Raw genomic sequence first — 24,871 nt, 5'->3', positions numbered from 1 at the left:
TGTTTTGATAGAAAAGCGGCCTTTCCACGAAATTTTTACAGTATTTTTTTATTAAGAGCCCTCATGTTTCAGCTTCCTATTTCTGTTTTTTTTCTGGGATATAAATTTATAAAACTTTTTATAAATAAAAAAACCCGCACTGGCTAATGCGATTTACTTAAACTTTTGGTACGGTAATCTCTATGTAGATACTCTAATATTCTTTAAATGATATTTTATTTTTATTAAAAAAAAAAATATATAGACTGAACATGTTTGATAAACTAAAAATTGTTAAACATTTTTAAACCAAGTGTAACATTTTGGTCTAATGAATGTTGTTTAATTATTATTAGGGAAATGGTAATTTGTTAAATTGAAATCTGTCAAACAAGTATATAGGGAAAATTTTATTGAAAAATGTACAGTTGGAAAAAAAAAAGTTGGAAAATGAAATTTGGTTATTTTTTTTGTAAAATAATTAATATTATAATTTAACGGTATGTGAACCTAGACTCTCCCAAACGTTAGTCGAAAAGTCTAAAAGTCACATCTAGGTACGAATAAATCCCTCTACAAAACGATGTTCGGCGAAACGTTGTCTGCGAATCGATAATCTACAAAAAAATAGGTTGGGGAATCATTAGGTACCCCCTGATAGTCTTGTGACGTAACACTTTCACGGTCCATTGAGATGGATAGGCTGATGATCGTTCATGAACGATGACGATCATGACTCATGAGTCATGACTGAGTTCGTACTCCGACTCGCACTTGGCCGATTTTCGGGTGGCTATGACCACAACCTTTTTTGAGGGCTGGATCCGCGCCTGCTCAGTAGTACACATCGAGAAGTGTTCTTACACTAAAACATTTAAAACCTAAACAGATCATTATTTTCGTCTTTGGATGCCCACCATCACCATACTGAACAGAGCTCTAGCCTCGGTGCGAGGGGTGAGGGACGGGTGGGCCACGTGCACCCGAGGCAAGCTGCATACATCGCCATTGTTAGTAGCTCGGTACTACTTACAGGGCTAGCGTGTTTTATCTGAAATGTTTTCGTTTGACAATTAAAATGGTGCGTACGACATGTGCTGTGCGAGAATGCAAGTCGTCAGCTTACACGAATAAAAAACTACGCTTTCATCAATTTCCACACTCAATAGAAAGGTAAATAATAATTTGGTTAATATTATTTTATAGTGCTACATATATAACATATTTTTGATTTCATGCTAATTGCCAACGTAAACAAAATGGCGGATGTAGAACAGCATAATTTTTAAAAAGTTTGTAATTTTTTTAGCAAACACTTACAATGAAGAAATATATTTTTTTTAGAAATGCGCAAAAGCGTGTCGCCTGTGACGTTTCTGTGTAAACAAAAAAAAAGACATCCATTTTCAAATTAAAGATGGCGGACTTATTCAAAAGATTACAAAGAAATACAAATGTGGTATAAAATAATTATAAGAATTAATAATAAAACTAATAATAAAATACTTTTATTTTTCTTAAAAATCTATCTGGGTGTCATCTTCGAGGTGCCATTGTCATCATTTTGATATCCAAGATGGCGGATGTTTTTTTTTTTAAATATATATGGGCGTAAAATCATTATAGTATCGTTAGAAAACCATGGAATAGAGACAGGATATATTTATTATTGCTGGATATATTTTGTATTTACATTTCAGATGCAAATTGTGGGTGCAAGCTTGTGGCAGACCTGATTTAGTTGACAGAACTTTCGATAGTCTGAAAAATACATACATTTGCAGTTTGCATTTCGAAACGCATATGTACGGAAAGAAATCACTCAAGAAAACGGCTGCACCAACTTTACTTTTGCCAAGTAAAGAATCTACCCATACACAGACTGCTCCTAAGGTGAACATTTTAGATGTTGTAAGTAATATTTAGTATCTCCTTGGATTACGGGTCTCACGGGCCTATAAATCCCGGTCTTTTGATTTTTAAATCTTCAACCAATTATCAACTTGTCACTGAGAATCAAAACTAAACGCACGCACCACGCACCTCGCAAGGAAAGACGTCGGGATGGTCACGAAAACCAGCGAATGTGTCATAGCTTAATAGTGGGACCGGATATTCGCACAAGCTCAAAGCTCAATCTTAAAATATCTAACTTTTTACAAAAGTATTATTTAACATGCTCCCAATGTCATATCAAAAAAGAAAAACTTTTAATATTATCAAAACCAATTTTTGTTCAACCGCTGGTCTATCATTATAACCGCTCATAATTTAATGAAAATAATATCAATAGGACAGGTTATTAGTCACTATTCGTTATTCGTATTCGCGGGCTGGGTTTCCGCAACTCGACGTCGCAATTCGCGCCTATTTTGCGTGATGGTATTGGTTGGATTATAGTCACTATACGCGAAGTCATTTTTCCGCCTTTGTTAGAAATAATTTTATATGTAAAAAGAAAATCACAGTAATTACGATATAGTAAGCGGTTGTACAATATTAAGCAGTTTTATTTATTTAAACTTTATGTTAACTTTGTGTTATTGGACACATAAAGAAAAATGTACAAATGGCGAACTTAATGCCAAAAGGCATTCTCTACCAGTCAACCATTGGGTCAAACAGAGACATTTGTGTAGTTTTAATAAATAGATTTCACTGTATTCTGAGTGCCTACCGCGAACCACGTTCTACGTGTTGCCTCACTGTCACACTTACGGACGAAGTTACGAGTGCGACAGAGAGGCAACACGTCGAACGTTCGCGGTAGGCCCTCTGACCGGACCAAGGTCGCGGCTCAGTCTTTATGTCGATTCCCCTCTCCTCTGCCAAAAACATCGGTACAATGTTCCGACCTTTTTTTATAACTACTTCAGTCATTGATTATTGACAGTCAGGACAGTCTTGCGATCGTTACCGCACGTGACAATCCCCGTAAAAATAAAATGCCTTCATGTTCTGTTTATGGGTGTAAAAAGCGATCAAGTACATCAAGTCTACAAAAGGATGGAATATCATTTCACAGGTAAGTACATTTTTGCCTTTATTATAACAAATTATTTATAAAAACCGATTAAAAAATCAGTTTAAAACGTCACCATATTTCTACTGTCCTTAAAATGTTGTGTGAAATTACAAGCAAATATCAGCCTTCGTGAATACCTTACCTTAGTCCGATATTGAAGTTTATTGGGAAGAATTTAAGGTTGAATATTTATTGCTCCTGTTTACGTACTGCATTGTGCTAACCGAGGCCCCAACGTTGTCTTTTCTCAGTACAAAATTTAATGCCTTGAGCCGTAGCCATTCTGGTAAAGGTTGTGTATGTGTGCGTATAAATGTGTAGGTTTTTAGCATGATTTTAGGGATGTGAACTTGTATATTTTAATCATGTTATATATCTATAATCTCCACACAGCGGAACCGAATAGCGATTAATTGAAAATACTATATCTTCACTAAAAATAAACATTACAGAAATGCTAATGAATAAAAAAATTAATGCTTTATAATATAATCAAATAACTCAATTATTGAGGAAAACTTAAATTATAATATACGTAGGGTTACTTCTCAGGAATAATCTGACGTTAATATTTTTTGAATGAGAACAAAAGATAAAAAAATAAATTTTTCGTACAAAAGTTATTTTCAATAATCGACAACAAAAAGAAACACACTGTGTTAATCTTTGGCAGTGTTTTTGACAATTTGTTCGAAATATTTGATAATGATGACATTTTCAAAAGTCAGAAGCTTATTAGTGTCATAAATAAAAATAATAATCAAAAAGGTCGAAGATAGTTCCATACTATTCTTTTAGGATATTACTTTAGGAGCTACTTGGTAATTTGTTAATTTCTTCGAAACCGCTACACCGGTTGTTATGATACTATGTACGCTGGTTCCAAATACCCTAATGCATATGTACATTTCGGCTTTGTCCAATGGCTACGGACACACTGTATACATAAGTATATAGAAACTCATGCCTCAGGAACCAATATCCGTGCTCGCACACAAATAGTAATGCCCTTACCGGGATTCGAACCCAGGACTGTCGGCTTCTTAGGCAGGATCACTACCCAGGCCTACCCACTAGGCCAGACCGGTCGTCAATAAGGATAGGGATAGGGTAAGGATACTAAGGATTTATTTTGAAATTGAAATTTTCAGATTCCCCAGAAATTTAGAAATGAAGCACTTATGGACTAAAGCTTGCAATCAACATCCAAATTGGACATCAAAGCGTACCAGCAGCATATGTTCCCGACATTTCACCCCTTCTCAGATTCAAAACTTACCAAATAACAAAAGAAAGTTAATAAATTACGCCATTCCTACTTTATTTTTACCTGTAAGTATGTTAGAAATAAGACATCAAAATACGTACCCCTCCTCCTTTAATCTCGGCGCCCTCCTAGCTAGGCTCCTCAAAATAGGTAACACCATGAGGAGGATTGCCGTAATGCTTATAGAGGATTGACTTATTGGATATGCCCCTCTTTACTGTCTATTATCCCCGCCATTTATTATTATTATCCATTAAGCCATTATTTATTAGCCATTAAGTGGCGCTATCTATGACGTGATGACATATATCGATACGATATTCTCCAGACACTTGGAAGCCCTATTATGGCTCCTCTACACGATGGCCCAGCGTATGCCAGTATTGCCAGTCTAAGTGACGCATTTATGCATTAGAGGGAGCACGTGATATTGCTATCTCATTCCACCGTATAGCTGCGGCTGCGTCCCTTAGGCTGTTCTACGCCGGGCCATCATGTAGAGGAGCCCTTAATCGGTTCGATTACGCCGATTGTGTCTGCATATAGTTTTTACTGCATTAGTGTGATAATTTTTAGTGTTGTTGTAATATTTTAGTATGGGTGCGAGGTGAAAAATTCCATTTGTAGTTAGTTTTTTTATGTGTGCTACCTCGGGCCCCTCGTCGTTTTTTGTCAGGAATAAAACATGGAAGCATTCTGTCCGCTCAATTGTAGCCCAACGTAAACTAGCCTGAGGTGGGCGGGGCTTACAAATACAAACTACTCGATTGGCAACTTCAGTTCGACCGAGATGACAATCAGTAACGGACGCGGTTTATAAAAACAACGTATATTTATAATTAAAAATGTCTTCATGTGTCGTGAAGTGGTGCAAAAGTTATTCTGGTCATATGAAGGACAGTGGAATCACTTTTCACGTGTAAGTAAACAGATAACTTCAGTCAAATTTGGAATCAATATGTCGACATTTTTTTTAAACTACCATGGTAAGCTACTCGTACAACGTAACTGCATACGACTTTTTAGATTACGAGGATAATATGGGCGATGTTATGCCAAATGAAGTAGACTTTATTAACTTATGTTTGATTTAGATATTTTCTATATTGTTATAAATTCCTTCTTACAGATTTGTATTTTCCTTTTCTCTTTCATGTATATGGAATAAAAAACTACCTAGTTATTTCAAATTAATATTCAAATTTGATATTGTCATTTTACATTGTAGTATTTTTTATACCTTCCATTCAGATTTCCACAAGATCCTATTCGCAGAGAACTATGGAAAAAAGCTGTCCAATTAGAGAGGCATGAGAATGATTGGATGCCTGGCAAGAGATCAAGAATTTGTTCTATTCATTTCAAAGATAAAGATTTCTACTTGTCAAAAAAAGGGTTCACGCAACTTAATAAAACCGCTGTACCGATTTGTACTGTAAGTATTTTTTTGATGAAATAGATGCGATCTTCCATAATTTAATCCAAAAACCATATATAGTACACACAGTGTTCCGAACGGAACCCTAAAGATTCTAACAGCGCAGTTCTGGTCACATTTCAATGCTAAAAGTGTAGTATATTTTTTTCTGGATCCCCAACAAAAATATTTCCGTTGGAACTGAAAGTGGGGATGAACCTTTATAGTTAGTCACTCCGCCTATTCAAATATTTTTGACCCGATTCGTGTACCCATGTAAATTTTACTACCTGAACGTGACTACACACTGCCATACAGATTGATAATAAAATTTATCTAACCATAAAAATACTTATCATATCGGAATTTGTTTATACAACATTTTAACTAGTTATTTTTTAATCTGCACAAAATTATTATACGTGGATTATTTTACTGGTTCTTTATGTATGGCATAAACCTATCCCTGTCCAGGACATATTATAATCAAATGTGAACCGCTATATATTAGCGGATTAATGTTATTGAAATTACATATATGCATTTCATCTACACTTAGCTGTGCACATTAGTGTAATAGAGATGACTATTATTTCGTTTACCAGTTTTGATTACTGGCTCTGAAAATATATCGTCTTATTTAAATGTAGGCATAATTGTGTGTGTGAGCTAATTGTCCCGAGAATTTGAACGGTAATGTTCTCAAACGCGGCTTTTATGTTTTTTTTTTCGTTCACTGACCGTAGGTATTCCATTCTAAAACCCCCAAGCCCAAAATACGATAATTCTCTTCCGCTAGCCAAGGTGCTAATCGTTATCGCTACGACAACGAAACGCTTTGTAACTCTCTATCACTCTTCCGTATTAGTGCGAAAGTGACGGTTGCGTTTCGATCGCTATGGAGCGTAAGCGATTTGTATGTTGGCTACGCTGCCTGGCAACCCTGCAGTCGTTGCCGTAGTAGTAGTATGCGAATAGTTGTCCTGAGACGCAGCCGTATTCAGTAGTGTTACAATTTAGCAATAATTTCATAAAAATGCCGAGCTGTGCCGTAAAATGGTGTGTCAGTCGCTCAGATAAACACACTAGAAAAAATGGAATTGGCTTTCACTCGTATGTCATTTGTAAACTTAATATTTCTTTGATTGTAATCGAAACATTGCCGTGGGGATAGTGTTATGCAGTAGTGACTACTAATTTTAATTAGATAACTTAATTACTTGATAGATTATTTTGTTTAACTTTTGATCAGGTATTAGTATTAAAATTAGCATATATTACTTTAGTCAAGTTTGAGCTTATTATTTTCACTTAACTACAAAAATTAAATATACCAAAATTACAGTAATGATGTTCATAGTCTATTATAATTATGTTTACATAGGTAATTGTTACTGTAAAAAGTAAAACGAGTGAGTCAAATTCCAGATTTCCAACTAAATCGAAAATAAAGGAGCTTTGGATCGAAGCGCTTCGCTTAGAACGACATGATCCAACATGGCTACCCAGCGCATTTAGTAGAATTTGCTCGTTACATTTCTTTCAAGACGATTTTATTACCACACCAAAAGGATATAAAAGCTTAAAAAAGACTGCAATTCCAAATTGTACGGTATGTTAGTGAAATACTATGCACCGGCTTCCTTTAAAAAAAATGCGGGTTTATTTTCTTGATTTCGATGGCTTTCCCTCAATCCGTGGTTAATAGTAGAATTGTACCTCGAAATTTTCAGATGGTGTTTTCCAATGATTGCAGTAAAGATTTAGAAAATAATCAAATTCAAGTTGTTGGAGACAATATTAAACCTGTGCAAGAAATTCTACGTGTTCTGCCTTATTATCTGGTCAGTACAATTAGTAAAAACATTTCTATGCTTTCTTACCTTAAGCGAAATCCAAACTGTACCTTTCATCATCATCCTATTACAAAAATAAAATAAATAGTCAAATCGAGTTGCTTGACTTCAAACTTAGATAAATCCAACTGTCAGATTTTGGTATTAAGAAAAGGTATATATTTCCTAAGAGGGTCAGATGGATTTATCCGAGTTTGAAGCTAAGCGACTCAATTTTGCTCAACTACATTTATGATTATGTATAAAAATTGCTCGTTATGGCATGAAACCGTTACTAACAATGCGTAGCCCATGCGTAGCCCTTTGTCATTTTGAAGTGTCAGCATTAGCGCCAATCACAGCCAACCATTTTGTGTTCGACCAATCATGTTCATTTGGTGTTGAGCAATGAAAACAAGACTATGGCTGTTGCCGGTATCGCATTGACTATAATTTTATGGTTTTTAGATTATTACAGACTGAACCTTACATGTAGGTTCCTTGGTTCATTTTTCTACAAAAGATTTCGTATGTCTGGAATGTATTAAGCGTTATTAGCATCTACCGAACTTGAGTTTACTTATTATTGAAGTAAAACTGATATTATTGAAAAGAAAAGCGTATGTAATACTTTATATATTGTGTTTTAACTTTGTAGGGATTGTTTTCAGTATTTTAACAATTATTTATTAGTATATATGTTAAGAAAAAGAGTGTGAAGTGTGAAACTTTTTTGTTAGTTGCAATGTCGATGCAATATAATTTCGGAAGTGGTGTGTAAAATTGGGATTTCTGGAAGCAAAGTAGGGAATAAGTGAATAAAATACGATTTCCATTTACCCTTGTGTTGTCTGAATATAACACGTAAGTACCCGTCTTAATTTGTGTTTTACAAGCTTTTATTTAACTTGCCCTGTTAGTATGTATGTATTCGCGGGCTGGGTTTCCGCAACTCGACGTCGCAATTCGCGCCTATTTTGCGTGATAGTATGTATGTTAGTGTGGGTCAAATCTTGAAAGCCAACTTTAGCTTTCAAGATTTGACCCACACTAACATACCCTCTTCCCGATTGAAATGAAATTTTGCATACATATGTAAATCTGATGATGGAGACCGCGGTGGCCATGGGAACTCTGTTGTTAGAATTATCTCGATGGGTATGAGTATTAGTTGAATTTGCCAAAAACTTATTTAATTTTTAAACGTAGTAATATACCTATATGCTGTTAATATCCTGTTCCAAGCAAGTATGTTATATAAATTTTCATAATTAACTGAATGACTACTGGTAAATTTATGTAAAAATCTCGAAAATTTGATTATTGTCTCTGCTTTGAATTGAATACTTATAATGCGATGAATGAGGAAATCACCTTTAATTTTTTTTGACCGAGCTAACTATCTGCATGAGATTTGCAATGATAACTGGTGGCAATATCATCATTAATGTCAATTTTTCTATGAAAATATGTTGTTTATAGACACTCCCACACTTGTTCTGTTTGACTCAGTGCAAAATTAGCTTAGACGGACTCTACTAAAATGGTAACATTTCTGCTTTTAATTATAAAATAATTTGAGTCAAACATTTTATTTTAGAATGCGGTATTACGTGAGAAAGACAAACCGGGGTAAAACTCCTCAAAAACTGATGCAAGCAGCCGCTTATGCTGTCATGCATCGAGGACATAGTCTACGGGCAACAGCGAAGACCCTCAACATCTGCCATGCAACGCTCTTCAGATTCATAAAGAAGTTGAAATCCGGTGACAATCCAACCGTTGGCTACAAACCCAAATTACTCTTTACCGCTTCTCTAGAACAAGAAATTGTGAATCAATTAGCCCAATACGCTAAAGTTTTCTGTGGATTAACTATAGATGACATCAGAAAACTTTCTTTTCAATTTGCAAGACGATGGAAATTTGTGATACCTGAGAGTTGGGTTAAAAATCGTACTGCTAGCAAGGAATGGGCTGATAAGTTTGTAAAAAGGCACAATTTTCCTGTGAAACCTTTAAAAGGAAAGTCTATGAAAAACTTCTACAATATATTGAATGAAGTATGGGAAGAACATAAGTTTTTACCATCAAGAATTTACTATTTAGAGGAAATCACTGTTCCCATAGCCAAGTATATTTCCAACCCGGATTTGACTGACGTATGTATGGAAAAACCAGTATGTATGGAATTAGCTGCAAATGCTTTAGGAGAAATTGTGACACCAATGTTTATGATGAATAACGAAGAATACAACCTGAAAGACAAATCAAACATTTGTCTTGAAAGTAAAACAGAAATAAAAAATGCTACAGACTTAAGATACTTGAACCATTTCATAATTCATACTAAACCATGCGTAGCAGATCCTGTTCTATTACTAATAGATAACTGTCAATATCTTGACATGAATGTTTTGAAAAAAGCAAAACAAAGTTCAATTATACTCCTTTGTATTCCCAAGAGCGAAGGCATTATGAAACCTTTTTTGAAATTAGCAAAGTTTATTAAAAAACCTAGCAAAAATAAACTGTTGTCCAAGCCTGACTTGGACATATTACACGTTGTACGCGCAATAATGCCATCGAAAAAGGAGATAGTGAAGTGTTTTACTGAGAATGGAGTGTGGCCGTTCAATCCGAGTGTTGTCACCGGTGAAGAATTTGTACCTGAACCAGTTGAGGAGTATAATTTTACAGTGAGTATGGTAATAGTAAATAAAGTTGTTGCAACAATAAACTTATTATTTAACATTTTAAAATTGATATTTAAGTTCTCCAATTTTAATGGAGTTGGTCTGTGTTGCTTTATGATTCTATTTTACGTTAGTGGTGGCTTTGACATAAAAATACACTACACTTTTTCCTTTTCTAGGGCAATACAAAAAGATAACGATTGTAGCAGTTTTGAATCTGGTGTTCAGCATCTAAACTTTTAAACTGATTTTAAAAGTTGTTGCTAGGGCTATTTAAATAAAGGATATATTGACTTTGACACTTAAAAACCATACTTGGCAGATTTTTAAAGGGTCGGCAACGGGCATGTGGCTCATTTGAAGTTTCAAGCGTCTGTAGGCTACGCTACTTGCGGGCGGGCTTCACATCTGTTTCTTTTTTTACATCGTTTTTTGTTTACTGGTACAATTTTTCCATAAAATAAATGTCTGGTGGAACCCAAACCCCTGTATCTTGGGGCTCTGGAGTGCAAAGCAAGTTTAACATTAAGATAACCACTGTAACATTATTATGCTATACTTATGCTTAACAAAAGAGCATTGACTTATTCTTCTTCCTCGCGTTGTCCCGGCATTTTGCCTCAGCTCATGGGAGCCTGGGGTCCGCATGGCAACTAATCCCGAGAAGCGTAGGCACTAGTTTTTACGAAAGCGCCTGCCATCTAACCTTTCAACCCAGAGGGTAAAATAGGCCTTATTGGGATTAGTCCGGTTTCCTTACGATGTTTTTCTTCACCGAAAAGCGACTGGCGAATATCAAATGATATTTCGTACATAAGTTCCGAAAAACTCATTGGTATGAGCCGGGGTTTGAACCCGCGACCTCTGTATTGCAAGTCGCACGCTCTTACCGCTAGGCTATCAGCGCTTCAACAAAAGACCATTAACTATACAATTAATATTTTATTTTATTAGTTTTCATGATTGTCTATGATTCCTAAAATATGTAGGAATGTGGAAAAGAAAAAACAATATAAAGAAATTTATATTGATGATTTTCCTTCTTGAATATTTCTTAATTTCAAAACTATTCAGGAGTTTTCGATGTACCTACACATTGTTTATATATTCATCTAACAGAGTAGTTTAACTTTGAATTAATAACAATTTGCCTCATAAAAAAACACGTATGACGAAACGAAATTATTTCCAATTTCATCAACAAGCCACTATCCAACTTAGCGGTTGGTGCGTGTGCGTCGTACTTTAGCCAGTGGTACACAGTGGACCACGACGTTGCCACTTCGTGCAAACAGGATGCAAAATGGCCGCTGCCACTTGGTAGTGAACCTGCTCTGCGTCAGCTGTGTTGTGTGTTATTTTTAGATTGTGTTTGTGAAATATTCAACGTAAGTACTTTTTCGTTACTTATTATTTATTACATTTACTGATAACGTTGACTAGATGAAAATTTCCCTAAAACTAAAATTGGTAACATTGATCGGTTGCTATCATTATCAGGGTGTTATTAATAGGAGGTGTGAAATCTAAGAAGAAATGGTGTCTCAAAAAGTTAGTTCTTAATAAAATTCATCGAAATCTTTTTTTTTAATGAAATAAGTACCGTGTTTTTATTGAAGTCCGTTAACTTCGGGGTATAGATAAGTACGTTTAAGGAAACTAAATGATATAGTTAATTTTCAAAGTCATGTTTTTTATTATTATTAAAAGTAATTAAATGTTGCATATAGCGTTGGGTTGTTGTAACGCGGGCGTTTAGTTTCCAATTAAAAACGGGCATATCAATGTCATTTCGAACATCGATCGTCCGAGATGGTACTTACGTTTAGTAGCAAATGTATGTGTTAACTCGTACTAAACACTAATGAATATGCAAACAGGCCCCAAGGCAAGTGTACACACTCGTAGGGGCATTATCAGTTTTTTTTTTATTGATTATATCCGAAATGGACTTAATTAGAAACTCAGGCTCAGGATTACACCCTTGAACTTAAAGGAAATTGAAAAATGGTGTGTGTTCACCGATTAGTTTTTTATACATATAATTCATGTTCACCGAATAAAGTTAAACAGATTTCGAAAATCATGAACTTTGTGTAAGTACATTTGGTATTTTGTGTATCTCAGTTTATTTATGTTTTTATCTTTGGTAAACTAGTTTATTTGAGAGTAAATTAACAACGAATAATTTACTTACCTACTACTTAAATAAAAAATTCACAAGTATTCAAAAAAATATGGACTATGTAATATTTCATATTTCAGATGGGTCGTGTTAGAAAAGGAGTCAGAAAAATGGGCAACCACACAGAAGACGACATGAGAATGGCGCTCAACCTCATAAAATCCGGCCTAAGCATTAGACACGCCAGTATGCAGTGCCACTTAAGCTATGCTACCGTCCGCAGATACTTAATCCTACTGAAAAGGAACGAGGGCAAACCTATCCGGTTGACACCTAACTATGCAGTTAACAAAGTGTTTAGTGATGAAGAGGAGGATTATTTAGTGAAATACATTAAAAAGGGAAAAGAAAAGTTCAAAGGATTGACAACAGAAGGCTTGTCTTCAAGAGACTGCCGACGACTCGCTTATGAAATGGCGAAAATTATTAATAAAAAAATACCACAGGCTTGGACGAATGCTAAGATGGCCGGTATGGAGTGGCTTAGATCGTTTAAGGATAGGCATCAGCTTTTATTTCTAAAGAGAAAGGCGGGGGAAATCGTAAGACAAACTGTGTTCGATGATGATGATATGGAGTCGTTTTTTGGACATTTGAAAATTGTTAAGCAAGAGACGGTAAGATTTTAAAAGTTGTCTGAAATATCATGCTTTTTCGTGTGTTTATTTCCAGGTTTAAGAGGATACGGGAGCTGATATTTAAATATTTTAGGTGAATATATTCTTCTCGCCAATGGAAGCGGCTCCTAAGACTAGTGCGACAAGGACAACGCCAGGTTAGGCGAAAAATCCTGCGGAAAAATCTCAAAAAACGATGTTTTGTATTCGACTGTTTCCTCCTCCAAAATTTAACCAAATGTAACGAAATTTTGAGATCTAAACGATAATGAAATTTTCTGTGTCGGACTGTTTTGCTTTTTAGGCTAATTGATGTCAGTTTTGAATACCATGCTTCTCTTTGTGGCCTAGTAAATTAGGCCGTTTTTGCCGAATATTTGCCTTAACCACTCACGCTTATGCTCAGTTGAGAATCAGAACCTAAATCTACGGGGCCTTAAGTATCGGTCGGTCGGACTCCCTTTGCTACAGGCGGACCCAGTTTATATAATATTCATAACATAATTATTTTATAACAGCCAATGTGGGGACACCATAACGTTCAGTTGAAACGCTCAATACAAAATAATTAAAATTCACATTAAATTTATTTTAGTCAGTTAAGAGGAAAGTATAGTACGCGATCGTCCGTGCAAAAAGAGAAAAGTTTTTCCACTTCTCAATATTTTCCATTCACTATGTTTTTTTTGTATGTTATTGACACAATTAAAAACGAGGTTTTAGGTTTTCCTTTTTTTTTGCAAAACAAAAACCGAAACCTATAAAACTAGATTATATTATCCTGAAGCGATCGACATCAAAATGTTAAGATTTAGTCAGTGTAAACTGTTTTCTCCCGAAATGGAATTCCATAGAAAAATTACCGTTAGTTCGCTAGATTCAAAACGCTATTCTTCCCTCTGAAGTGCTTCGAGCAACACCGGCTTCCGCAGAAAAGGGAGTCGGCATTCGCACTGTTTCCCCTCTGCCGCAGCACAAGCCCAACTGGGCTAGCGCGGGTAATAATACCAGTTGCGCTCGGAACTAGACCGAGTCCAGTCGCGCGAGTGAACACTGCAGCAGAAAAAATGCCCAGTTGCTCGGTTTTTTGTTGTAAAAAGAGGTCTTCGACATCAAATTTACAAAAAGATGGTGTTACATTTCACCTGTAAGTATTTTTTTTACATATTATTACGTTTAATTACATTTAAACACCAAATTCTTATATTTTAGTCTCACGTAATTGTTGGATTTATCGATTTTGCGCGCACCAGTTCGCCCAGTACGAATTTCGGATCGCTCGAGCGACAAATCCGACTTCCCATCGCGATAGTGATGTTACCTCTACAAAATAACGTGTGTCGATAAATTTGAATGTAGGTCTGCTTGTAATTATTTTGGTTAGACAAATTCTTATGGTTTTTATGTGAAATATTTAATTTACTAATTAATAATATAATAATTGTCTTTTTCTATACCAGTCTACTTAAGCTTAAACTACAAATACAAACAATCTGAAATTAATTTTATATAGTAACGTCCTATACTGTCCCTATACACTGATATAGGAAGACCTAATTACCGCACCCCCTACAATCTACTGAAGCCACGACAACAAGAAACAAAAACCGTGAAAAGTGCGAGTTGGACTCGCCCACCGAGGTTTCCCTACTTTTTAGTATTTGTTGTTATAGCGGCAACAGAAATACATCATCTGTACCCCTAGTGTAAATATTTTCGACAGCGAAACGTTACGTACGCGTTTGCGTTAAGTGTCATTTTGTATGAGATTTTTGACTTTCCAAAACGTCCCGCTTGGCGCGCTGTTCAAAAACCCATACAAAATGAGACTTAACGCAAACGCGTACGTCACGTTTCGCTATCGACTAAATTTACACTAGGGGCAATGTGAACATTTCAACTGTCTAACTATCGCGGTTCGTGACAGACGGACGGACAGCAGAGTCTTAGTAATAGGGTCCCGTTTTGACCTGTTAGTACGGAATCCTAAAATCCCTTACAACTGGTAACCCTCTGACACATATCTTTACAAAATCGGCCAAGAGCATGTCGGGCCATGCTCAGTGTAGGATTTCGTTGTTACTACTCTGTCAAAATAGGCCAAACGGCTATTAGTAAGTATCAGTACATTACAAGCATAAGGAAGTACCTTTGCAGCGCTTTGTACGTCTTCTTGCTAAGAAAAGATTTTTGCAATAACTGTAAAACGATGGCCCGATGATGTTCGCTTTAGTTTTCATTGAAAGTATTTATTAAGTAAAGTAGTCCTTACTACTCGTTCTTTAGCTAAAGGCGGTGAAGGTGTTTAAATCTGTATATTATAATAATAATAATAATAATAAAGCCCTTTATTTCCATGCAAATTTACATATAGAGTTTATAAAGTAATTAAATTTAGTGTTTTTTTTTCTTTTCTTTACATGGCCCCGCTTTGGGTAAAGGCCTCCTCCATCTGTTTCCATTTTTTCCTATTCTGTGCTTTAAGCTTCCAGTCTCTACCAGCAATTCTTTGAATTTCATCAATCCAGCGGTCTTTGGGTCTCCCTTGGCCTCTTTTTCCGATAGGGCCCGCTCATTCAGTTACCCGCTTTGTCCATCTTCTGTCTGTGATGCGAGCTACGTGTCCCGCCCATCTCCATTTCAGCTGTAGAGCGTGTTGTCCTGCGTCTATTAATTTAGTTTTTTCGCGAATATTATTGCTATTACATCTGTCACTGATCTTAATGCCCAGGATACTTCGTTCCATAGCTCGCTGACATGAACGTATTTTTATTTTTATGTCTTTTGTGAAGACCCATGTTTGTGCACCATATGATAAACAAGGCAATAAGCACGCATCTATGACCTTCTTTTTGAGCTTTAAGGGAAGCTTAGATTTTAAAATTTCTTTGAAGCTCCAATACTTCTTCCATGTCATATTGACGCAGCGCTCTATCTCGTCCTCGTGCCTTGTTTATTATTATTATCATAGTATATTTCGTTATAGTCCTGGCTACGAAAACCAGGGCGGTTCATTTTTAAATCCCGAAATAGCCCAATATTTTTAATTATTTTATACTTTTTACGTAGGACTGTATCATGTATTTAGGTAACAACTTCGCATTAACAGATAATCCCATTAAAAATGAAATAATAAACCAAAGAACGAAAAAGAACGCCATAAAACCGGTATTTTTGTATGAAGAAAAAACCGGTTCTGAGCCTTGACGAAAACCTCTTAGCCAAGGAGCTATGAGCTCCCAACCCAATGTGCTTTTAGACTGATATTTATGACTTTTCGTCTCATTATCTTATTACCATTACTACGATTACGGGGATCGATAAGGGGGTCATCCATTCATTACGTCACACGTTTCGGGGGTGGGAGGGGGTACAGAAAATGTGACATGGGAGAGGGGGAGTGAACAGCTTTGTGACGTCACTTGACTTGTAGACAAAAAATGTTTTGATTTTTTTGTATACAGCTAAATAACTAGTTTTAGAAACGATATATATTTTTTATCCGTGATTTTTTTTCCTAATTGGTTTTGTGTCATAAAATTTCTCAATAGCTATTAGGTATAAAAGTATTTTTTTTTTAAATAATAATAGTTCATAAGAATTGCTAATATCGTTAATAACAACATTTCCAAATATGTGACGGCACACCAGGGGGGACGGGGTTGGCAAGTGTGACCAGGTTGTGACAAGGATGGGGGGAGGGGTCAAAAATTCGTGAAATTCGTGTGATGTAATTAATGGATGACCCCTAAGGACTGACTGAGGAAGGATGACAACATTGTGATTTTCATTATTTCGTTACTTATCCCACTTTTTGTGTTTACAGCTTCCCGAAAAACCCGAAATTAAGGGATACATGGAAAGGATTTTGCAATAATAAGCGAAACTGGGATCCCAAAAGGACAAGCGTAATTTGCTCAGCTCACTTCCAAACATGCGATTTTCAAAATCTTGCGAATAACAGGAGAAGATTAGTTGAGAACGCAATACCAAAATTATTACCAAATTGCCTATGCGCCGTGAGTATATTTAGTACTTAGATACGATGTTTATTGTAACCTAAATAAACCGGTTTATTCGACGAGCGACGAGACGGCCGTGCAGCCTGGTGGTATACCGCGTAAACAAAGATACCGACATAGGAATAAACCGGTTTTTATTGCTCTAAACCGGTTAATCTGATAATATTTAATGGAAATATTCTTCTGAAACCGGTTTAAAAATAAGCGGTTTTGACTTATCTTCGATGTTAGTGATGGTAATTGCTGTAAATGTCCCATCCCAAATTTTAGGTATCTACGCTAAACGGTCTTTGACAAAAAAGCATTTAACCGATTTGTAACAGAAGTGATCCCATAAGTGTTCCATGTACAAAGTTTTATATGGAACACTAATAACGGTTTTACTAACGAAACCAAAATTAAAAGGTTAACGGTTTGGAAATTTAACCGGTTTCCGAGCCTTGGGGATATAATAATAAAATGTAACGAATAAATGCTTTAATTTTATTTGTTTTTCAGAGCCATCCATTACCCATTGAATCATCCTGCAATACTGTTGGGGCTAACACTTCAGCTACGCCAAACTTGTTGACTTCTCCTAGTGAATCATCTTATCAACAACTTCAACAACAGCAAGTACTAGACTTACGATCCATAAAATATGAAGAAAATCATGAAAGTAGAGCTTAATAAACACATTCAATAAAAAACTGTAACAAACAGTTCAGCCTTTTTGAGTTATCGTTAAAAGTCTTCCCTTCTTATTTACTTTAAAAGCCTGGCAACTCTATTTATGACCGGATTTTCGCATGCATTTCGCATTTTTCAAGCGGCAGGCAGATTACTACAATTTCCATACCTGTTTGAATAGAGCAACCAGGGAATAGTGACCAGAAAAAGATAGGGAACCTAATTGATTCATGTTGTATAAGTTGTATTATATACTTTCCATTGGAACTTCGTTCGGTAGTTGCCTATTGTCAGTTTTTTTTAATCAATTAAAAATAGTCTGGCTTTAATCAATTAAAAATGTTCAGGAACATATTTTATTTCATAAAACATAATAGGCCAATCAAATTAGATTTTTTCGAAGAATTAATTCCCGGCAAGCTGGAAATCGTTTTCATACCTTCATTTGGTCCTAAATGCATGTACTTAATCCGCGTTTGCGCTAAGCCAGGACTCCCAGGAGGTGTGTATTTTACAAATAAAGCCAGCATAGGTTTTACCTTCAACCCTACGAAAGGTGACAAATTAATGTTTTTTTTTATATCCTGGGTGGTGTGTGCTAGAGCCAAATCCCATTTAACCAATATATTCAGTTAAAATGTGTATTTCACACTGTATGGAAACTTCAAATGGAACTGAGAGAACCCCAACAGACCGTATGGTAAAATAAATTGTAGCTTTAACGTTTATATTTCTGGTTTTCTTTTAGGGTTTAGGTTACAATTTGATGTTGGCAATTGGCATTGGTAGAATCCTGCATACTTCATTACCATGCATGGAAAATGAAATCTACCCCCCATGCCAATCACAAACAACTCGGACCTGGATTCAAACATCAACTTCTTTTTCCCGGGACTTGTTATTTTCAAATAAATATGAGATCTGACAATGTTTACTTTCATTTAATTATATCGTCGTATAAAATCGTATAAACATTGTAAATACTTTCAAAGATACACGGTAAAGTTTTCAGGGCCTTCAGTAAAGGGGCCCATTGATTACCAGTTCGCCGGATGATATCGTCCTGTCAATTATTCGCAATTGTCAGCTTTTGCGAATAGGAACTAGTCATATGGGAACTAGGAATCAGGAGGCCCCTTTAGAAAATCAGCTTTGGTTTCATTGCACCTAAATATCATAATACCATCCTAATATCTCCTAAATTTCAAAAAAACTTAATCCCCAAATTGCCTAAATGTCAAATTGTCTCCTTAAAACAGCCGAATGTCATAATGACTTAAGTATTCATGTAGTCCAAGACTCAAAATACCTAAATGTTAAAAAGTATTATGTATCATTAAATGCGGCGTTTCCGATGGGACTTTTTTTAAAGATATGAATTTAACTCTGTCTTAAGCGTAATTTTATTACCTTCGTTGTGTTAATAATTATATAATTAAAATTTGCCGGAGCTAAAGACGACAATATTGCACTTATTAATTTTGATGATTTGAGATTTAGGCATGACCACACGTCTATTTGAAGTTTAGGCACGGGAATGTGGTATGTTGAGAAAAAAAGTAGGTATTCTGAGATTCAGACATTTTAACACTCCGTTTTGAGATCTAGGCATTTTTGTAAATGGGTAAAATTAAATTAAGGTGCAATGAAACGAAACCGAAAAAACGACTAAGAAGAAGATTCTATCAGAATTTGACGACCTGTCTGGCCTAGTGGGTAGTGACCCTGCCTATGAAGCCGATGGTTCCGGGTTCAAATCCTGGTAAGGGCATTTATTTGTGTGATGAGCACGGATATTTGCTCCTGAGTCATGGGTGTTTTCTATGTATCTAAGTAGGTATTTATATATTATATTTACCGTGGCCTAAGTACCCACAACACAAGCCTTATTGAGCTTACTATGGGACTTACAATTAGTCAATTTGTCTGATAATGTCCTATAATATTTATTTACGTATCTTTGTCTCTTCATCTGCAGGTGAGCGAGCCGGCCGCAGAACCTTTGCCTGGCCCGAGTAGAGTTCCGACTGCGCAGACCTCTGGTAAGTTTTTATGCCTTAAATAATCCGAACTCGGATTAATTGCTCAGATGAGTTGCCTCCTGAGGTATTTCCTTTGCGCTACGACATGGAATTCTTCAAGAAGCGGGTATTTAGGGTTCACAAGGGTCGGCAACGCTTAAGTGGCTCCTACGGTGTTGCTCATGTCCATGGGCGATGACCGCTTCCCATCAGGCGGCTCGTCTGCTTGTTTGCTGACAATACTATAACAACAAAAAAAAATATAAAGGGATAGATACATGTTCTGCTGAGAAAGACGGAGAAAGGTTACATCATAAGGTCAATACGGGTAAGTGTGGCTGCAGTATAAGTATAACTGGGCTGTTTACACATTGATTAGTTTTTCAATGAATGCATGAAAAATCTTTATTTCAGGCAAACTAGAGGTCCATAAATACATGTCTTAAAACTAGCAATTATAAAACATATATCTTATAACTAAATACAACAAAACATATTAGGTATCAGTGTTGGCCGAAACGTTAATGCAATTAAGATTTATTGGCCATTAACCATTATAAATTGAACCGTACACTGTAACCGTCCGGTACGGTTACGGCTCAATTTATAATGGTTAATGGTAAATTGCCATTAGCGTTTGGCCAACACTGTTAGGTATGGCTGGGATGAATTATTTACTCACGACGAGGCATGGGTCGGATACCGGTATTGGTTCCGTACAAAGGTATCAGTTACCCCACAGAATACATTTTAACCCTTTTCCAGGCCGCACCAATCTACAAGGTTTTTCCAAAAAATCAAAATATATTCCAATTAATCCAGCTTTGATGCTTCATTTGAAGACAAGTTACATTTCCAGAAAGTGTAATCTAATTTGAACCTTAAATCGGAATGCTAAAGTTGAAATTCTAATGGCGCGTATGTGGTCGATAAATCGTACTATGCCTGGAGAAGGGTTAAAATAGTTCTACCGTACAGAAATGACAATTCCTACAAAACCGAAATTTGACAGCGATTCAGGGACGAATCATGTTGTCCCTTTCTATTGTATGGCACTAACCCTTTCGGCTATTTAGGGTTGTCAAAATTCAAGTCATTATCATATCTGTGGTTGTGCACGCAAGGGACGTCAAGTTGTGCCAACACTAATAGTTGCTCGGAGCAGTGTTGGCCGAATGTTAATTAGAATTGACCATTAACCATTACAAATTGAACCCTATTCAGTAACCGTCCGTTTTGGTTAATGGTAAATTCTAATTAACGTTCGGCCAACATTGGCTTGGAGCAATTATGAGCCGAGAGCGTAAAGAGCATAAAATAATTCTAAATATTGGGCTATTTTGGAGTTTTTTAAATATACCGGTTCCGAGCCCTGCGACGAGTACGACTTCATACATTTGCCGCTGAACGCAAGTAGCAAGTAGAACTCTAATCTATGTGTAAACAGGCCCCAATCACCCCAATGTGAAGAACAGCCATACCATACTTATCCTGCAGCCACACTTATCTTTACTTTCATAGGTATTTGACGTTTATCGTTACACTTTCGCACTTTGTCATTACTACTCTTTTGACGACCGGTCTGGCCTAGTGGGTAGTGACCCTGCCTATGAAGCCAATGGTCCCGGGTTCAAATCCTGGTAAGGGCATTTATTCGTGTGTTAAGCATGGATTGTTCTTGAGTTCAGAGGTGTTTTCTATGTATTTAAGTATTTATAAATATTTATACATTATATATATTATATATCGTTGTCGAAGTACCCTCAACACAAGCTTTATTGAGCTTACTGTGAGATAGTCAATTTGTGTAACAATGTCCTTTATTTATTATTACTCGTTCCAATGGTTGTGCCGAGTAACAAGGTCTGACGCTTTTTCCAGATACCAACGTGTCATCCAAGGAGCAACAAGACCCTTTAAGCAGAGGGACCATCGAGCAATGTCGCTTCTGCGGTGAATTCACCAAATGCGTCTCCGTTTCCAACAAGCCATATATCTCCAACAACACTAGACTAGCCTTCAACGACATCACCGTACAACTGGACTTGAACGACGAAACCTTACCTAAGACCGTCTGCGAAACCTGCGATGCGAAACTAAGAGACATGCACGATTTTGTCAAAGTCGTCAAAGCGGCTCAGGAATCTCTGATCAATATTGCAGAACCAAGACAAGTTGATGTTGAAGTAGACGCTAGAGATGATTATGAGACATTAGTTGTTAAAACTGAATATGAGGAGGAAGAAGAAAAAGATGAAGAGGATACTAATGACAATGATGAAAGTAAAGATGGAATTGTTGATTCGGTTACAGTTGGAGAAACTGTATTTATCAAAGAAGCTGTAACTCAAAAAAGGAAAAGTAAGACTGCAAGTACTAAAAAGACAAAGAAAGCTAAAGTTACTGAAATTAAAAGTGAGAATGAATATAATGAGTTGATGATTGATATAAAAGAAGAAGTTATTGAGAGAGATACAGATGATCTTGAAAGTAATACAGGATGTATTGTTAGTGATACAGGATTCTCTGCTAGTGATACAGGAACAGATAATAAACCAAGTGAAGTAGAACTTGCAACGAGTGCATTAGTTTTTGAAATGAGAAGTGACGGTAGTGGATATGGATATAAGTAGGGAAGCGGTTGAAGTGATTTTTTTAAACAATACAGTGTTTCTTTCATTTAATTTATATATAAGGACAGGAAGTGTCTTTTGCGTTACGCTTGATTAATTGATTTTGATATATTTTTTCTTTGATTGTATAATACTTGCAAAAGTTTTTAATTTGTAACTATCCTGGATAATTTTATTTTGTATCACTCAACTTCTAAATCTCAACGGCTATTAGAGTCTGGCTACTGAAATATAACACAATATTTTGGCGGGAAATTCTAAAAATCGTGGGCTGGTCACACTTTGTGTAGTAGGTATTATAGTTTTGATACTAGAAAATATTTTTGATTTTCTGTGCACACGTAAGGTACCTAAGGAAATAAGTTAATATACATTGACGTGCACTCAAAGTCAGCTCATGTAATTTCTAGCTCTATGTAAAGTACAAAGATATATATAGACATGTTCCGCCAAGATATTTTTATATATTTATTATAATTTATTACTGACCAGTCATTCCACAGATTTCTTCTAAATAGGTATTAGTTTTCAGTAACTCGCTACGTTCCAATGTTTCGATTTTATCGATATTTTCCAGTCCTAGTTTATCCGTTTCTTTACACACTTGTCCTGTTCATGAGATTCAGGTATTAATAAATTCACGTACTTAATCAGATATAGGTAAATGTTAGATAGCACTAGTACTTAAAGTATCAAAATAATTATAGAGCACCAACCTACTAAATTGTTCACGACTTGTAAACATAGCAATTTTTCGTTATAGAACGCTTCATGTCGACTTCTTACATTATCGTAATTATTTATGAGCTTAAATAATAGTTTGCGGCCCTCACTCGGTATAGTCATTGTTAATATTATTTAAAATAAACCCGTTATAAACCAATTAATTCAATTCATTTTTTCGTGTTATGGCTCCATCAAGGGCGAACAATTTGAATTGACAACAGTCTTAGCTTTTTTTTTAATCATAGACAATTGGTGATACAACATGAAAATATCTGTCAACAATATTTGGCTAGCCAGACTCTAAAGCAAGAAGAATTTTATGTTCAGTATTTTTTGTTCTATCTAAGGTAAATGTGGCAAAGATCGTCTACCAGCTTTTTCTACGCTTTTAATTCTTGCGTTATACATTCTCCTTTTACAGAAGATCGGAAGAGTAGAAGGAGCGATGCTCTTCCTTTCTGACTGTGTTCTAGTGACGTACGTATACAAATACAAGAGTTTTTGCCCTATGACGGTCTTCCCATCGATGAATTTTATGTCGGTCTTATCCACATTGACCATAGAGTAACATTTTTTTTCTCATGGTCAACGCTTTACACATTGCTTAACACATTCACTGCCGGGAACCCACCTGGTGGGCGCTCGTGAACTTTGGTCAGATGCCGGACAACCCCCTGGGCGGGTTGTTTTGTACGCAGCTATAGACCACCGGTTTCTGGGGTAGTGCGCCGTTTTTTGTCTGACAGTGAATGTGTTAATTTAATTACTGTTAAGTAAGGTGTGTCAAGCGTCTTATCAAAGTACCTTTTTTTCAAAGTATGTTTTGTCTGAATTTTGTATGAATATAATTCAGTGAGATTATTGTTTTTGTCATGTGTCATGTAAGTATGTCAAGATCATTCGTGTTCGAACTTCCTTTTTATTTTAAGCTTAATATTCTTAATAAAGAAAAAAAAATAAGTTTTCTATTTTGTTGTTTTTTTATTTTTTCGCTAGGTTTAAAACCACAAGTATAATATAAATCGGGACTGATTTCGGGCCTGATTATCGTTTTCGTTTCACGGAATATCAGCACATCGTTAACAATATATATATCTGAAATGTATTTTTGCATATGTACCATTTTTTTTACATTTTAAATATTATGAACGACGTGCTGAACTGCTGATATTTGGCGAAACGGAAAAATCCAGTACGACCTATTTAGTTTAACGGAACTCCACTGAATAGGGTGAACCAATTCAAATACCTTGAGCATGTAGTAACCTCTGACTTGACAGACGATGCTGACATTATGGTTTATGGTTTAAGAATTTATTTCTCCAAACGAATATTACAATTCACTTACATAGAGAAATATAAACAATCGTAATATACATTATTTACATAGTGCACGAATAGCATAAAATATATTCTAAAACAAAACAACTTATTTATTTTTGTAAGAAACAAGTGGGTACATATACTACATAGTGTGAATCGGCAACTGGTAAGACAAGTACAAGTACAGTACAGTGAGATTGTCATCGCGCGAGCGCGGGCGGACCGGGTTGTCGCGTAGACCAGCGTAACGTGACCGAGACATTAATAAAGAGAGCGCGCCAGAGATACGCGTTAATACTGGTTGTTCCGAGCGGTCAACACGTCCGTCGAGCTCGCCCAGCAGTTGGCAATAACAGTCCTACAACATGGATGGGGCTATATTACGTGTTTACTTTCGATCGCTTTGGCGTCATACGCGCCGATAGCAATTCAATCAATGTTGCTTGTTAAAATTGA

General features: G+C 36.0%; 1 protein-coding gene across 1 annotated transcript; it reads left to right on the top strand.

Annotated features, from left to right (window-relative positions):
- The first annotated feature begins 11,391 nt into the window (after window positions 1-11,391).
- On the top strand, window positions 11,392-24,060 carry LOC133531918 (uncharacterized). Its single transcript, XM_061870344.1, has 4 exons — window positions 11,392-11,607; window positions 12,485-13,021; window positions 19,691-19,754; window positions 21,615-24,060. Exons 2-4 carry the CDS (start codon window positions 12,485-12,487, stop codon window positions 22,364-22,366), a joined length of 1,353 nt encoding a protein of 450 aa, XP_061726328.1. The 5' UTR covers window positions 11,392-11,607; the 3' UTR covers window positions 22,367-24,060.
- The last annotated feature ends 811 nt before the right edge of the window (window positions 24,061-24,871 follow it).

Source organism: Cydia pomonella, chromosome 26 (genome assembly GCF_033807575.1).
Source record: "Cydia pomonella isolate Wapato2018A chromosome 26, ilCydPomo1, whole genome shotgun sequence".
Lineage (NCBI taxonomy): Eukaryota > Metazoa > Arthropoda > Insecta > Lepidoptera > Tortricidae > Cydia > Cydia pomonella.
The sequence above is the reverse complement of the archived record's forward strand: the minus strand, read 5'-3'. Positions and strand labels throughout refer to the sequence as shown.